This window comes from Chiloscyllium plagiosum, unplaced genomic scaffold, assembly GCF_037043375.1.
Source record: "Chiloscyllium plagiosum isolate Xiang-an unplaced genomic scaffold, Cpla_swu_hap1 HiC_scaffold_6, whole genome shotgun sequence".
In the NCBI taxonomy this organism is placed as follows: Eukaryota; Metazoa; Chordata; class Chondrichthyes; order Orectolobiformes; family Hemiscylliidae; genus Chiloscyllium; species Chiloscyllium plagiosum.
Window position 1 is genome coordinate 84,736,488 of NW_028270144.1, and position 15,102 is coordinate 84,751,589.

At 38.8% G+C, this 15,102-nt stretch overlaps 1 protein-coding gene across 5 annotated transcripts in view; it reads left to right on the forward strand.

Moving 5' to 3' along the window:
• Positions 1-15,102, forward strand: part of ift88 (intraflagellar transport 88 homolog) — a 135,393-nt gene that overhangs the window by 12,047 nt on the left and 108,244 nt on the right. For all 5 annotated transcript variants that reach the window (XM_087988161.1, XM_087988159.1, XM_043691897.2 and 2 more), the window contains exons 2-4: positions 2,732-2,824; positions 6,138-6,200; positions 6,836-6,892. In XM_087988161.1, coding sequence (XP_087844287.1) covers positions 2,741-2,824; positions 6,138-6,200; positions 6,836-6,892 — 204 coding nt within the window. In that variant the 5' untranslated portion in view covers positions 2,732-2,740. The remainder of the gene's footprint in view (positions 1-2,731; positions 2,825-6,137; positions 6,201-6,835; positions 6,893-15,102) is intronic.

The window sequence follows — 15,102 nt, forward strand, 5'->3', positions numbered from 1 at the left end:
GTTACGTTTAACCGCCGAGCGTGGGTTGTTGGCAACCGCTCTACGAGAACTGACGGCTCCCAGTTCCAGTAACATGTAGAGTGAGTATAAGCCAGACCCGTTGGTTGTGGCGACGCTGCGGGGAATAAAATGCCCATATTCTAGCAGACTCGCCTCTTGGTCGTTTGTTCTGTGTCAGACTACTCTCCTACGAACCTGACCTTGAGAATTTTTTAAAACAACTCCCCAGATTCACAAACATTTGATAGATGCAGTTTCTCAACTGTTTGAAATGTGCTACTGTTGTATTAAAGATATGACCTCTCATTCTAGATTACCCTGCATGAGGAAACATCTTTTCTACATTTACTCTGTCGGTCCACTCTAACATCTTATATATCTTAATTATATCTCCTCATTTTTCTGAATTCCAAAGAATGGGCCTTAACTGCACAGTCTCTCTTTGTAAGACAAACTCTCTCATCTCATCTCTGAAATCAATGTAGTGAACCTGCTCTGAACTGCCTCCAATATATCTATTCCTCAAGTAAAGGAGTCAAAATTGTATGCAATGCTGTCGAGGTGGTCTCACTAATGCAACAACATTTCCCTACTTTTACACTATTTATTTCACAATAAATGTTAAAACTCTATTTGCCTTCCTTATTATCTGCATGCTAGTTCTCTGCATTCATGCATGCGGACACCCAGATCCCCCTGCTCCAAAGCATTCTGAAGTGTCCTTCTGTTTTGAGAGCAAGTTGCTCTATATTTCTCAGAAAGAAGTGGATAACTTCATGCTTATTCACTTTGAACATCATCAATCAATGTTTGGTATGTTCACCTAACCTATCCATTTGATTGATTGATTGTTTCTCTCTTCACTGAAACTTACTTTCCACCTGTTGTATAGTGACATCTGCAAATTTGGCTATCGTGTTTTCTGTCACCACAATCAAGTATTTGTAAACAATTGGAACACCGAACCCTGTGGCACCCTAGTAGAATTGTAGGGGTGGCACGGTGGCTCAGTGGTTAGCATTGCTGCCTCACAGTGCCAGGGACCCGGGTTCGATTCCAGCCTCAGACGACTGCCTGTGTGGAATGTTTGCACATTCTCCCCGTGTCTGCATGAGTCTCCTCCAGGTGCTCCAGTTTCCTCCCACAATTGAAAGATATGCAGGTTAGGTGAATTGGCATGCTAAATTGCCCATAGTGTTCAGGGATGTGTAGGTTAGGTGCATTAGTCAGGAGTAAATATCGGATAATAGGGTAGGGGAATGGGTCTGGGTGAGTTACTTTTCTGAGGGTTGGTGTGGAGTTGTTGGGCCGCAGGGCCTGTTTCCACACTGTAGGGATTCTATGATTCTATAACACCTATAGTGCAGTAGAGGCCATTTGAACAATTGAGTCTGCACAAACCCTCAGAAAAGCCTCGCACCCAGATCCATGCCTCCACCCTAACATTTACCATGATTAAACCAGCTGGCCTGCACAACCCTAGATAGGGGCAATTTAGCATGGCTAGTTCACCTAACCAGCACATGTTTGGACTGGGGGAGGAAATTGGAACACCTGGCAGAAACCCATGCAAACATGGGGAAAATGTGCAAACTCCAGATCCCTGGTACTGTGTGGCAGCAGTGGTAACCACTGTGCCACAATACCATCCCCAATTTATGGTGTGCCAAATAGAAAAAAAACATTTATCCCAATTCTGCTTTGTTGATAGCCAATTCTCTATCCTAGAGAATACATTACCCTGAAAGCCATGTGCTCTTGCTTTGTGTATTGCTTTTGTGCAGCACCTTATCAAAGGCCTTTTGGAAGTCCAGATACACTACATCTACAGGATCCCTATTATCTATATTGCTGGTTACATTTTCAAAGAAATGCTAGCAACTTAGTTAAACATGATTTACCCTTCATAAAGCCATGCTGAATCTGATGGATTGTACTTTGACTTTCCAATTGATCTGTTACCACTTTAATGGATTCTAACAATTTTCCAATGACATTAAACTAATTGATGTGTACTTTTTGAATAAGGGTTATATTAGCATTTTTCAATTTTACTGGAACTTTCCCACCTCCAGGAAATTTGGGAATATTATAAATAATGGCCTAATTTTTGAGGCTGTGAAGGAAGTAGCAGCAGAGATTGTGGATCCATCACACCCCGAGAACCTGTCTGCTTTCAGTCTTAATGTTTGCTCAATATCTTTTCCCGAGTGGTAGTGATTGTTCTAAGTTCTTCCCTTTCTATAATCTCTGCATTACCTGTTATTATCGGAATGGTACTAGTGTCCTCCATGAAAACTGAAGTAAAATATTGATTCAGTTGAAGTGTTGAAATTAAGTTATTCTATGTTCCATTGAACACAGTTAGTGTTGTGCTGTTGTAGTGTTAAACTTATGTGAATCATATGCAGTGATACCCAGGTCCCTCTGAATGCCAACATTTTCCAGTAATTCAAATTTAAAAATATTCTGCTTTTCTATTTTTCCTATGTGAGTGGTAAACATCACATTTCTCTGATATTCCATCTACCACTCATCCATTAAAACCTAAAAAGTCAAGCCTAAATTTAATTCATTATTTCTCCAAATTTGCAATGGAATTTTTAAGTACTGAGGCTAGCCCATAATCAAAGTAGGATGAACATTCTTGATATTTTCATTTTAAAAGTTTGTAATAACAAACTTGTGTGGCATAATGCTAATTTTTACTATAGTTACATTGCTTACGCAGATTGGAATTATGGAGCATGTGCATTTGACAGCATTAGAAGAGGAGGACCTATACTCAGGATATAATGACTACAACCCAACTTATGACACAGAGGTATGTGCTTGAAATGGTTCCTTTATCAATGTAAATTTATATACTCTGCAAACATCCAAAGTAGGAGTTGCAGTATACAATTTGGCCCTCTAGCCTGCTTCACATTCAATAATATCATGACTGAACTGTTTGTGTTTTGAATTCTACATTCTCATCTATCCCAATAACCCTTGATTCTCCTGACTAACAAGAATCTATCTCAGTCATAAAAATATTCAGTGACCAGCCTTCAGCTGAGACAGAACTCCAAACTTGAACAACCCTCAGAAAATTCTCCTAATCTGACCTGAAAGTGGAGGTCTTAATTCTGGACTGACCCATAGGAAGAAATATTCTTTCCGTTTCTGCTTTGTTAAAAACCGTTCAGGATCTGATATTTCAATTAAGTCATCCCTCACTCTTCTGAGCTCCAGTGAAAACCAGTCTATCTTGACTAACCTGTCATAACAAGACAGCACACTCAGTCCAGGTATTACCATGCTAAACTCTTCTGAATTGCCTCCAGTGTATTTATATCATTCCTTAAATAAGGAAATCAAAAATGCATACAGAATTTGAGATGCTGAAGCATAATTGTAAGTTTTAGGGCCCTTGTAACTTTAACTCAAATCCCAAGATTAAAATTTGTTCATATGAGGCTTTAATCAATAAGACAACAGGAGATAATCTATTGAAGTGACTCAGGAAAATTTCCTTGAGTTGTTAATAACACTTCTAAGGCAACAACTTAGCAGGCGTTCTATGGCTCTTGTTCCTGAGTTCAGCTTAGGGCGTAGTTGAACATCTGGTCATTTGGTCCCTTTCCACTTTTTTTTTTGCACAGTACATGAGCTCTGACCAGCCAGCTTAGACCGATCCCTAGAATTAGGAGACTCTCCTAATTCCCTTTTTTTTTCCTTTTCTTTCCCCTTCCCCAAACTATCACTGCACCCAAAGGGGCTCCAGTATCAGTGCATATATTTTCCCCACATCACCCGAGGCTGTGTTTGAATCTACAGTGACTCAGTAAAAAGAAATAATTGTGCAAGAACTTTATATTTTCCACCACCAGTGAAACACACATGTGGCTAGTGAATTGGTTCCTGTCCATTGCCTTAACACCATTCCCCTTTCAATCAAACAGTAGAATAACTTCAAATGCCTCACAAGCGCCTTGCTCACTGAACATTTTTGCTTATTAGCTCTCTTTTCAAGGCACACGGCACAGCATGATCAATTACACTATTATATTCAGATTAGTCTAAGCTAAGCAAGGCTTATTGCTAATTGGTTTAAGGGACACATGCTCAATCTCTGATTGCTACTAAAGTGATTGACATTGATGTCACTTTCCACTATATTCTGACTGGTTCCTTAAGTTGTCAGTTATCTTTGGGTCCATCCACCTCATTAAATTTTCATAAAATAAGAGGATTGTTTGAAATGTTCTTCACCTCTGTTAAAGGAAAAAGGGATCCATTTGCAGTTAGGACTCAATGTTAGATATCCTTGATCTCATATCTCAATGTTTACTTAATTTGGAAATCAGACGTTTACTTAACATTGACCATTTGGTTCTGCTTTGGAGTAATTCAGTGTAATTAGTTTTGCTGTATTTGAATGCTTGTAAAAACATTTGTTGCCCTTTATCCTTTGCAGGCAAAATTAATACAAAAGATTAGAAAGCAAGTAGTACAGAAATGCTAATTGCAACAAATTGTCATTTAGCGTATGTTAAAAAATCTATAGGATTATACAATTGCACACTTGAATACACTTGTTGCAAAATTAACTGTAATACATACATTACACCTACTTAAAAAATTAAAACACACTAGTACAAGAACACAGCTGTAGTTAAGATTGCTTGATGAGGACTATTGAGCCAGGAGTACACTACGTCTGTCTTACTCAAAGTTTAAAATCTGGATCTCAGCTGCACATAAGCTAAACAGGCGTCCCTCAGACTTACAGCTTAAATCTAAAACCTTAGATTATTGTCGTCACTTTCACAATTTATGGTGCATTTCTTTGTCAATGAAGCAAGCAGAGTCACACTATTTTACAGTACCGGGATCTGCATTAGCTACATTTAAGTAAAATGATATAACCTTTAGTCAATCAATGAATATACTTGTCTGATTGTAGATAAACTATGTCAATCATGAAATCTAAGTTTGTCTACAAATCTATGCAACATTTTAATCTCATTTTCAATTCCTCACATAGTAAAGGATAATATGCTTTTAGCTTTCTTGATTGTGTGCTGTACCTGCATTTTGTGACTTAATTATCAGAAAGCCAAAATCCTTATACACCTTGGAATTCTGTAGTTGTTCAGTAAGTATTTGTGTTAGATGTGGCGGATAAACTCTGCTTTTATTTATTGTAAGTAAAATGTCTGGTACTGGGTTGGAAGTACATTTTGCTATTATACTGTTACATATTGTTAAAAAGTAATGAAAATACAGTCAAATGTAGTTTAGCGATTTTAATAAATGTTTTAGGATAGGTGTTTCATTTGTATTAATAACTCTGCATTTTAGTTAAGATTGAAGAAGCATTGTTAGTGACAAGCACAAGAAGTGTACAAATATCAAGAAAGTTTTTGCATCCTTTTCAAAGTGTTTACTATAGCAATTTTTGTTGAAAAAAAAGGCACATTTCATTGATGCTTTTCAGCTTACGCTCATCCTGACAATTCATATGGGAATTCCGAGTATAAGGGACAACTGGCATTAATACTGCATGAAAAGAGATTATCAAAATTTGGCAAGTGGACTCTGGTAGAGGCATTGCCATAGATAATGTACCAGTTAATGATTGACAGTTAACTACCAGGCTTTGTTTAAGTTTAAACTAGGCATGTTGATTGATCAAGGCAATTCCCTGAGAAATGAAACCCTGAATTGCTGTCAGCTATTTTGTTGAGTTGAAACAGGCACATTTTGTGACGTGTTCTATATGTTTCTGCAAAGAACAAGCCCCAAAGTATTAACAATTTTTTTAAAATGTGACTTCCAGTACATACAAGTGCAGTGCACTGTGGATCTAACTTACTGACCATCCTAAATTGGTTGTCAGTGTAAATCTTTGATCAAATGCATTTTTTCCAGTAATACTCAAGCTTTCTACCACCAAACAAATATAATAATTTTTGTTATTAATGATCTATAATAATTTGTATTTAGAAGTTTCTTTGAAAATCTGCTACTTAATATGTAATAGAGAAAAACAATCATTGTATGCACTATTATGCACTGTGTACAAAATAAGCAGGCATGACTACCCATGTGTTTGAAAGAAATAAGTAACCTCTTTATATTGTATATAGGAACTAGAGAATGATGTTGCTTTTCAACAAGCTTTGAGGACTAGCCATGGAAGAAGACCACCAGTAAGTGAATTATGAGAATAATCATACTTGGGTAGAATCAATTAAATTATTTGATAAAGCGTAAACTCCTGTTAACCAGATCTTGCATGTCTTGGCTAGGCTTTACTGTGTCCAACGAGGCGGTTGACCTCTAAGTTTCTGCTGGTCAAACACTGTATGAAGTTACATTAGTGCTGCCTATTTCTTTCCTTTCAAGATTACATTGTCATGTTCCACCATTTCCTCACATGACAATGGTTGACTTCAGTAATGTAGTTAGTCACTGGTACTATCCTGTGTTCCACAATTCTGTGACAATTATTCAGCTACCACATTAATATGCCTCCATATAGTTACTCAATGTCTTGTTTGGTTATTGATAAGTGAGCGATTTAAAATAAAGTCATGACGCAGTTCTTTGTAATGGAAAGTCGAGTATAACTGATATGAATACATCTAGCATATTGCTGAAACAATTAAATACTTGATAAAGTAAAGCCTGCAATGTTCAGGAATGGGTCTATGCAAATCAGCATTTATGGTTCTTGACGGAAGTTATGGGATTTAGGAAAAAGATGCTCTTTTAGCTCTGTAAAACTTGTAGAACGTCTTTGAAGTCTAAGATTACCAAATATATTTTAACAACAATTTTGTAGATGACTGCAAAAATACCAAGTACTGGAGCAGGTGTACGTTCCTTTGGGAATATGGGGGTATGTACAACATTTTAAACAATACTGTGGAATAGTTTGCAGCCACTGAAAATAATTTAAATAATGCTGCATTTGCAGCATTAAAAATTACAGTTTGTGAAGTTCACTTTATCTGCAACATGTACAATATACTTGCAAAGATTGTCTTAAACTTAGTTGTTTTCTTTCTACATATCCACATCCCGTTACCTTGCCTTACTTGATTCACAATATCTTGAATAAGAAGTTTTCTGAGTAACTTATTCCTGAGTTCACACTTTCTATTGTAACCAGCTCTTCAAAGGTATGCATGAGTGAGTTGAGTTGACTTATCTTCCAATTTTCATACCCTCATACAGTTGAATGAGGGCTTCATTTTGTGAATAATCTTAATATAAACCTTGGTCTTAACCCATTTAATGATGCATCAAGTTGAATAATAGTTGTTGCCACAGTGGATGCTTTAATCAGCTGGTTGAGGTATGTTATGACATGCTTCTGGAGAGGGTGGAATTTGAACTCAGGCCTTCTGGCTTAAAGGTAGGGACACTATCATTATGCCACAAGAGCCACTATACATTTCCATCATATTCTTTGGAGCATTTATAAATCATTTTGTAGAATTTGACTTCCAAATTAAAGCAATCTAGAATGCAGGTAAAACAAAGAACTGCATTTGCTGAAGATCTGGAACAAAAACAGCAATTGCTGAAACTCAGCAGGTTTAGCAGCATCTGTAGGGGGAGAAAACAGTTAACATTTCGAGTCTGGTACAGTTCTGATGAAGTGCCTATCAATTTACCAATTAAATAATATCTAGTCAAGCTGCAGAATTAACCACTTCGAGTCCATTGGGCCTCTTACGGTGCAATGTTAGCGTCCCTGGGTTGAAGTCGTACTTGCACCAAAGGTGTGTTATAACATCTCTTAACAGGTTGATTAGGAAAATATTTCACTTTGATTTCAATTTTGGATGATGGGCTTGTGTGGCTCATGGTCTTAGCACACCCTCCTTTCAAGTCTGAGACCTGGATGGAAGGCTCAGATTCTGCTGATGGATGAAATCGCTCTCTGCCTGTAAAGAATCTATTGAGAAATTATTTTAGCACTTTGTTCTTAGTATCTAGTAAGGTGACCCACATTTCTGAACAGCCCAAATTTCAACACAAATGGCAGTTTCATTCAGACTGAACATAAACAGACAGCTAGCTGGTTTAGGAGTTGGAAAAAACTCTTGGTGAGGAATATATATTTTTCTGAAGATACAAATAAATCACACAAGGAGTTATGTCCTGTTCTTCATCTCTATGTTCCTTTTTGAAAGTAAATAGTTATGAGTAAATAAGTTAAATATTCCAGTTATACTTCTTGCTTTAATGCATGCATAAAATTTTGTAAACAGTATTTTGCATGCCTACATTTGTGTTCATAGATTTCAGTTTTATATTAAATCCTGGTGAAATATAGGTAAGCATTTTTGTTTATGCAGTTACAAACGGTTCTTCCTCTGCATCACAACTTTTTTAATGTAAATGCTTCAGTGAGTATTGTCACCATTTACCTCATGAATTTACTAGCAAATCATAAAAATATGTATTACATGGAACATAACTCCTGCATCATCTAACTTTTCATGAATGTTGGTAGGAGTGGGTGATTTCTCATAGTTTTGCAAGAAGTAATGGAGATAACTTGCCATTTTATTTTCTCTACTGACCTTTGTTTTTGTTTCTCTCACTGTATCTTTTCGCCTGGTCCTTATTTCTCTTTTGCTTCTTTCTCTTAGAGATGAGCCACAACTACTTGTAATAAATCCTTGGGATTTACACTGCTACCTCTGTTCGTAGCCATAGGTTCCATCTCCCTTCCTGACTGCTATCTCAAGCTGTATCAGACTCTTCAAAACCCTATTGCCTTAATTGACCCTGAGCTTTGCTTTCGATCCCAATATCCTCATCCAATAAGACTGCCAACCTCCACATCAGTAATGTTGTCTGTTTCTATTTTTGACTCAATTTATCTGCTGATGAAACCCCCGTTTACACATTTTCTTCCCCGACTTAAGTATTTCATGTTTTCTGGCCAGTCTCCCATTTTCCATTCATCCTAAACTGGTCCGTTTTTGCTATCCATCACCCTAAGCTCTTTGATATACATTGATTCCCTCCATGCTGTATATCTCTATGACTCTATGATTCTGTAATTCTTATGTTCAGATTCCTCAGTGGTCTTTGCCTTCCTATCTCCAACATACACCAGCTCTGCAACTCTTCAATTTATACAAAATTATGAGGGGCATGGATAGGGTAAATAGGCAAAGTTTTTTCCCTGGGGTCGGGGAGTCCAGAACTAGAGGGCATAGGTTTAGGGTGAGAGGGGAAAGATATAGAACTAGAGGGCATAGGTTTAGGGAGAGAGGGGAAAGATATAAAAGAGACCTACGGGGCAACTTTTTCCACACAGAGAGTGGTACATGTATGGAATGTGTTGCCAGAGGAAGTGTTGGACGCTGGTACAATTGCAACATTTAAAAGGCATTTGGATGGGTATATGAATAGGAAGAGTTTGGAGGGATATGGGCCGGGTGCTGGCAGGTGGGACTAGATTGGATTGGGATATATGGTCGGCATGGACGGGTTGGACTGAAGGGTCTATTTCCATGCTGTACATCTCTATGACTCTATGACTCTATCTGTATTGTTCCAATTCTGTACTCTAGTGCATATTTGACTTCCATTGACCGTCTTTTGGTGGTTGTGGCTGCATAGCCATCTTGAAGGTGCTCATTACAACAGAGCTCTTTAGCCAAATATTTAGTCATATATCCTAAACTCTTTTCTGACTCAGTGTCCATTATGACTTGCTGGCATGGCCATGTCTGTGCCATAATGACTCTGTATAATAAATGCACGATTACACTTCTGTGAACTGGCTTGAGGAATTTCCATACAGAAAGTTGCTCCTCTATCTCTTCTCTTTTTCTTTCTTCATTTTTTATCTGCTATTAGATGGGAAATGATGCAAACGTTTAGGGAAATCTAGGAAGAATCAGGAAAGAAAATCTGGCCACCTTTTTGTGTAACTTTCTGTTTTTTCCTTTTACAGATGTTAGAAGTCCACTAGGTTGATCCTTGGTATGGAGAGATTTTCATAGGAAGACAAGTTGAGTAGGGTGGACATGTACTCTTTGGAGGTTGGAAGAATGAGAGGAGATCTTGAAACTTATACGTTTTTGGGGGATTCGCAGGGTAGATGCAGAAGGTCCTTTCCCTGAATGAACAGAAAGGACCAGAGAGTATAATCTCTGAATAATTATTTGCACATTTAAGACAGAAAATAGGAGGAGTTTTGTCTCTTTCAGAATGAGCTGAATCTTCGGGATTCTTTCCAGCAGAAGGCTGTTCAGGCTGGGTTGTTAAGTGTAGAGGAACCTCAATTATCCGAAAAAGATGGGTGGGCAGTAATTCATTTGGATAATTGATTATTCGGTTAATTGATTTTACCGTAAATAAAGAAAGCCATACTGATCTAACGCTGTGCTGTACTGGAGAGTTTGTTTAAATCTAAAATTTTCATGAGTCTGCTATTTAAACAGACTAATCTTTGCATTCTGCAAATTGCAGATTAAACTGAGAAAGACTAAACCCTTACCATCACATAAATATATGAAATCCCAGCATTAAGCAATGTCCTGAACAGCTTCCACAATCACAAGAGCATTGTCAGTTTCCGCTGAACTCAGTGTCACGATAGAAAGACAGAAGCACTGCCTCGCATATGCATTTACTTTCTCTGCCATTTTTTCATGAATGGCCTGGTTAAGGGACGGGAATAAAGCACTTACTTCTGCAAAGGACTGTGTAACTAACTCTTACATTTTAAAAAAATCAAGTCGCTGTTGTATGAAGTGCTTGTGTTTCTTTGTTTTTGCCAGCATTTTCACATGTTCTTCAGTACAGGTAATCCGAATTCACTTACCTTCTTGATGTAAGATTTTTTTTATATAGATATTTTTATTAGAAATTTAACATTTTTACAAGTTTACAAAAATAAACAAAACTCTCAGATATAAACATTGATATACAATTAGGTCAAATATACAATAGCCAAAATTTAACAAAAAAACAAAAAAAAAACCCAAAAAAAGAAGAAAAAAAACAAACAAAACTCAACTAACTACTAATCTAACCTACAACTAACCAGAGTGTATATTTAAGTCTCTTACATGCTCGGAATGTGTTAACATCAAAGATTCCTTCCCCGAGGGGCCCCGGACCAGCCAGGTTTGTAATCTCAATTAAATAAAAGCCCTTGTTAGGATAGCCGAAATATCTGTATTTATGTAATTCAAGAAGGGCTGCCATATTTTATAAAATAATTCGGTCTTTCGGTGCACCATATTTGTAAGGAAGTCAAGGGGAATACATTCCATAATTAATCTGTGCCAATTTGAAAGTCCAGGGGGGCCCTCCGCTGCCCAGTTCACCAAAATATTTTTCCTTGCACAGAAAGAAAGAATAGAAAATAGTCTCTTCCCGTACGTGTCCAGGGAGGGAAAGTTCGAAAAGCCCAAGAGGAGAGATACAGGGTCCACTTTAATTTCCGTTCCTAAAATTTCTGTCAGGGTACTTGCTACTTTAGTCCAATATCTATGGATCTTATGACAGGTCCATAGGCAATGCACAAGAGTGCCCACCTCTATTTTGCATTTAGGACACATTGGAGATGCTCCTGCCTTAAATTTTGCCAATCGAACCGGTGCTATATGGGCCCTATGAAGTATCTTCACCTGGATAGCCTGGGTTTTGTTACAGATAGTAATTTTTCTAGCATTTTCCCAAATATCATTCCACATTTCAGTGGAGATTTCTAGTCCCAAATCCTGATCCCATGTTTTAAGCAGATTATCCATATTTCCCGATACTTCATCATGTAGTAAATGATAAATAATACTGACGGAAGATACCCCCACTGGTCGTAGGACACTACATTCTCTATCTGATTTATAAAGACTATCTAATAACGTCGTCTTCTTCTGTATATAATCTCGAATTTGGAAGTATCGAAAGAGGTGTCCATTAGGTAATCTGAATTTCTGACGCAGCTGTTCAAAAGACATCAGGACCCCATCTTTAAATAGATCCCCTAAACATGAGATACCCCTGGATCTCCAGAGTTTAAAAGTGGCATCTGTTAACCCCGGTTGGAATCCCCATGCTCCCACTATCGGTGCATAGGGGGATGTTTTATGTGAATTACCCTCATTTTGCCGCATTATATTCAAAGCTTGATTGTATTTAGTATTATAGGGTTTTTACAGTGATCTGTAATGATTTTCCTCTTGTCTGAGAATAAAAGGTTAATAAGTGGGTATTTTACTTGAGAGGCCTCGATGTCCAACCAGATTGGGTCTTGTCTGATCCACAATCAATCAGCTATGTAACTTAATAGGGAACTTAACTGATATTTCCTAAAGTCTGGGAAATCCAATCCACCCCTTGCCTGTGGAAGCTGTAGCTTCTTCAGCTTAATCAGGGGCCGCCTATGATTCCAGATAAAGGAGCCCAGCCAGCCATATAATTTACATAAAGCCGTCCTCGGCAGCATCACCGGAAGCATTCTCATAGGATATAGGAGACGGGGCAGGACATTCATTTTGATTAGTGCTATTCTACCCAACCAGGAAATTGGTAGGTCTCCCCATCGCTGGAGGTCCTGCCTTATCCTTTCCAGTAAATACACAAAATTAGCCTTATACAACTGACCAAATACTGGAGTAATAAAAATGCCTAAATATAAGAAGCCCTCCAGGGACCAACGAAAGGGAAAAAGGGAACCGTCCGCTAAGCGGGGTATCATAGCAAGACTACCCATTGGCATAGCCTCCGATTTTGATAAATTAATTTTATAGCCTGAGAATGCACTAAATGTATTGATAACTTGGATTAGGCGAGGTATGGACATCAAAGGGTTACTGAGGAATAGAAGAACATCATCTGCATAAAGGGTAATTTTATGTTTACCTGTACCAATCCTTGGGGCCACTATATTAGGATCAGCTCGTATAGCTTCTGCTAGTGGTTCAATTATTAGCGTAAATAACAATGGCGAGAGGGGACATCCCTGACGGCAGCCCCTACCCACACTGAAGCTATCCGAACCTAATCCATTGGTAACCACAACTGCTTTGGGATCACTGTACAATGTTGAGACCCATTTGGTAAACACCTGTCCAACGCCAAACCTTTCCAATGTGTAAAACAAATATGACCATTCGACCCTATCAAATGCCTTTTCCGCGTCTAATGAAACCACTACTCCTGGTATCTTTCCCTGATGACAGGCTTGAATCATATTCAGAGCCCTTCTAATATTATTGGATGATCTATGACCCTTAATAAACCCCGTCTGATCCTCCTTTATAATATGTGGCAGTATCCTTTCTAGTCTCAGTGCTACCCCCCCAGCTTTTTTATATATACACACACATCCCTCATATATACATAAAATAATAATAGAAAACAACCCCGGGGGGGGGGGGAGAAAATCAAATCCCTCTCCCCACCCCCCATGATAATATTAAACAGTAAGGTAAGAGAAAAAAAAAAGGGATATAAACCAAAGCGGGGGGAAAGGCAAACCAACATCCATTATGTCTTACAGTTTATCTAAGAGAGTCCAAGAATTCCTTAGCGTTTTCTGGTGATCCAAAGTTATATACGGATCCTTCATGGTTAAAGCGTAACGTCGCTGGGTAGCGTAAGGAGTACTGAATATTTAAGTCCCTTAAACGCTTCTTCGCCTCGTCGAATGCCTCCCTCTTTCGAACCAGAGCCGGGGAAAAGTCCTGAAATAGCATGATCTTGGATCCTTTATAGATCATAGCTTGGGGTCTTTTCCGAGATTTCTAGAGGCTTCTAGGAGTATCTGCCTCTCCTTGTAGCTCTGCAGCCGGAACAGGACCAGGCGTGGGCGCTAGTTCAAGCCGGGCCCGCGTATTGTGACCCGGTAGGCCCATTCTACCCTTACCTGGCCTGATCCAGCTTGCAGATTTAAAAGCTGTGGCAGCCACTGCTCCAGGAATGCTGTAAGCTGGCCTTCCTCTTCCCGTTCGGAAAGGCCCAGCAAACGAATATTTTTTCGACGATCTCGATTATCGAGGTCGTCAATATGATTTTCCAAGGTCCGAACTCGCTGCTCCAGAATCCGGACCTGATCCACGGCCGATTGAGCGGTAGTTTCGGAGGTCACGGCCTTTAACTCCGCCCCTCCGAATCGGCGCTCAATTTCTTGGATTTCTCGGTCGTGCTTCTGCAGCGCGGCCGAGAGCGAGTCCCAACGATTTCTGGATTCTGCAATAAAGGCATCGATCTTCGAATCCAGCTTGGAAATCATTTCTGCAAGGCTTGTCACTGTAGGTAAGTCCCCCGGGGCCGCTGTGGACGCCTCTGCTGCCGTTGGAGAGGGTGGGGGAGGGGTTCCTGCTTGCTGAGAGCTGCGGGCTCCCTTCCCTTTAGTCATTTTTACTTAGGATTAAATTGTTTAAATGTAATATTACACAACTAATTAAATTACACAACTATTATAAATGATTTGGTGAGCGTGGTAGGGGTGGGTGACCCACTGTACCCAAGTCTTGGGAGGAGCACTATAGACTCAGTCTTGCTGGGTCGCCGCCATCTTGAATCCCCCTGATGTAAGGTTTATATGGGACCTTGAGATCTTGTTTGGATAATCCAAAATTTGGATAATTTGTATTCAGATAATCGAAGTTCCTCTGTATATTCAAGGTGTGCTGGAGCTGTGGCTCTAAAATGTGTATTTTGTCCTGGTTTTGTTCAAGGGAGTAATTGAATGAGTGTACCAAGCAGTCTCTGTTAAAATAAATAGTTTGAGAGACCTTAGGGTTTTTTTAAAAGTTGGAACAATGGAGACAGGCTGGATGGGTGCAGCCTTCTCTCACACGCCAGGATTTCTAGGTTTTTTTCAGCTTTTAGATTCAATAGAAGCTACTGGAGCCTCTAAGAAGTTATTTCTTCCCCTGTCTCGGTTACAGCTAGAAGCTGGGGTTCTCTCTCTGTTGCTGAATTGCGTGTGAGACGACCTGTTTCTGAATTTGTCTTTTTGCCAAAGGGATGTTCATATGATGTTACTTTATTGGAACAGTTAATTAGTAATAGTTACTATATCTATTATTCTGTTCAATTGTCCAGTAGAGTTAAATTATTCTG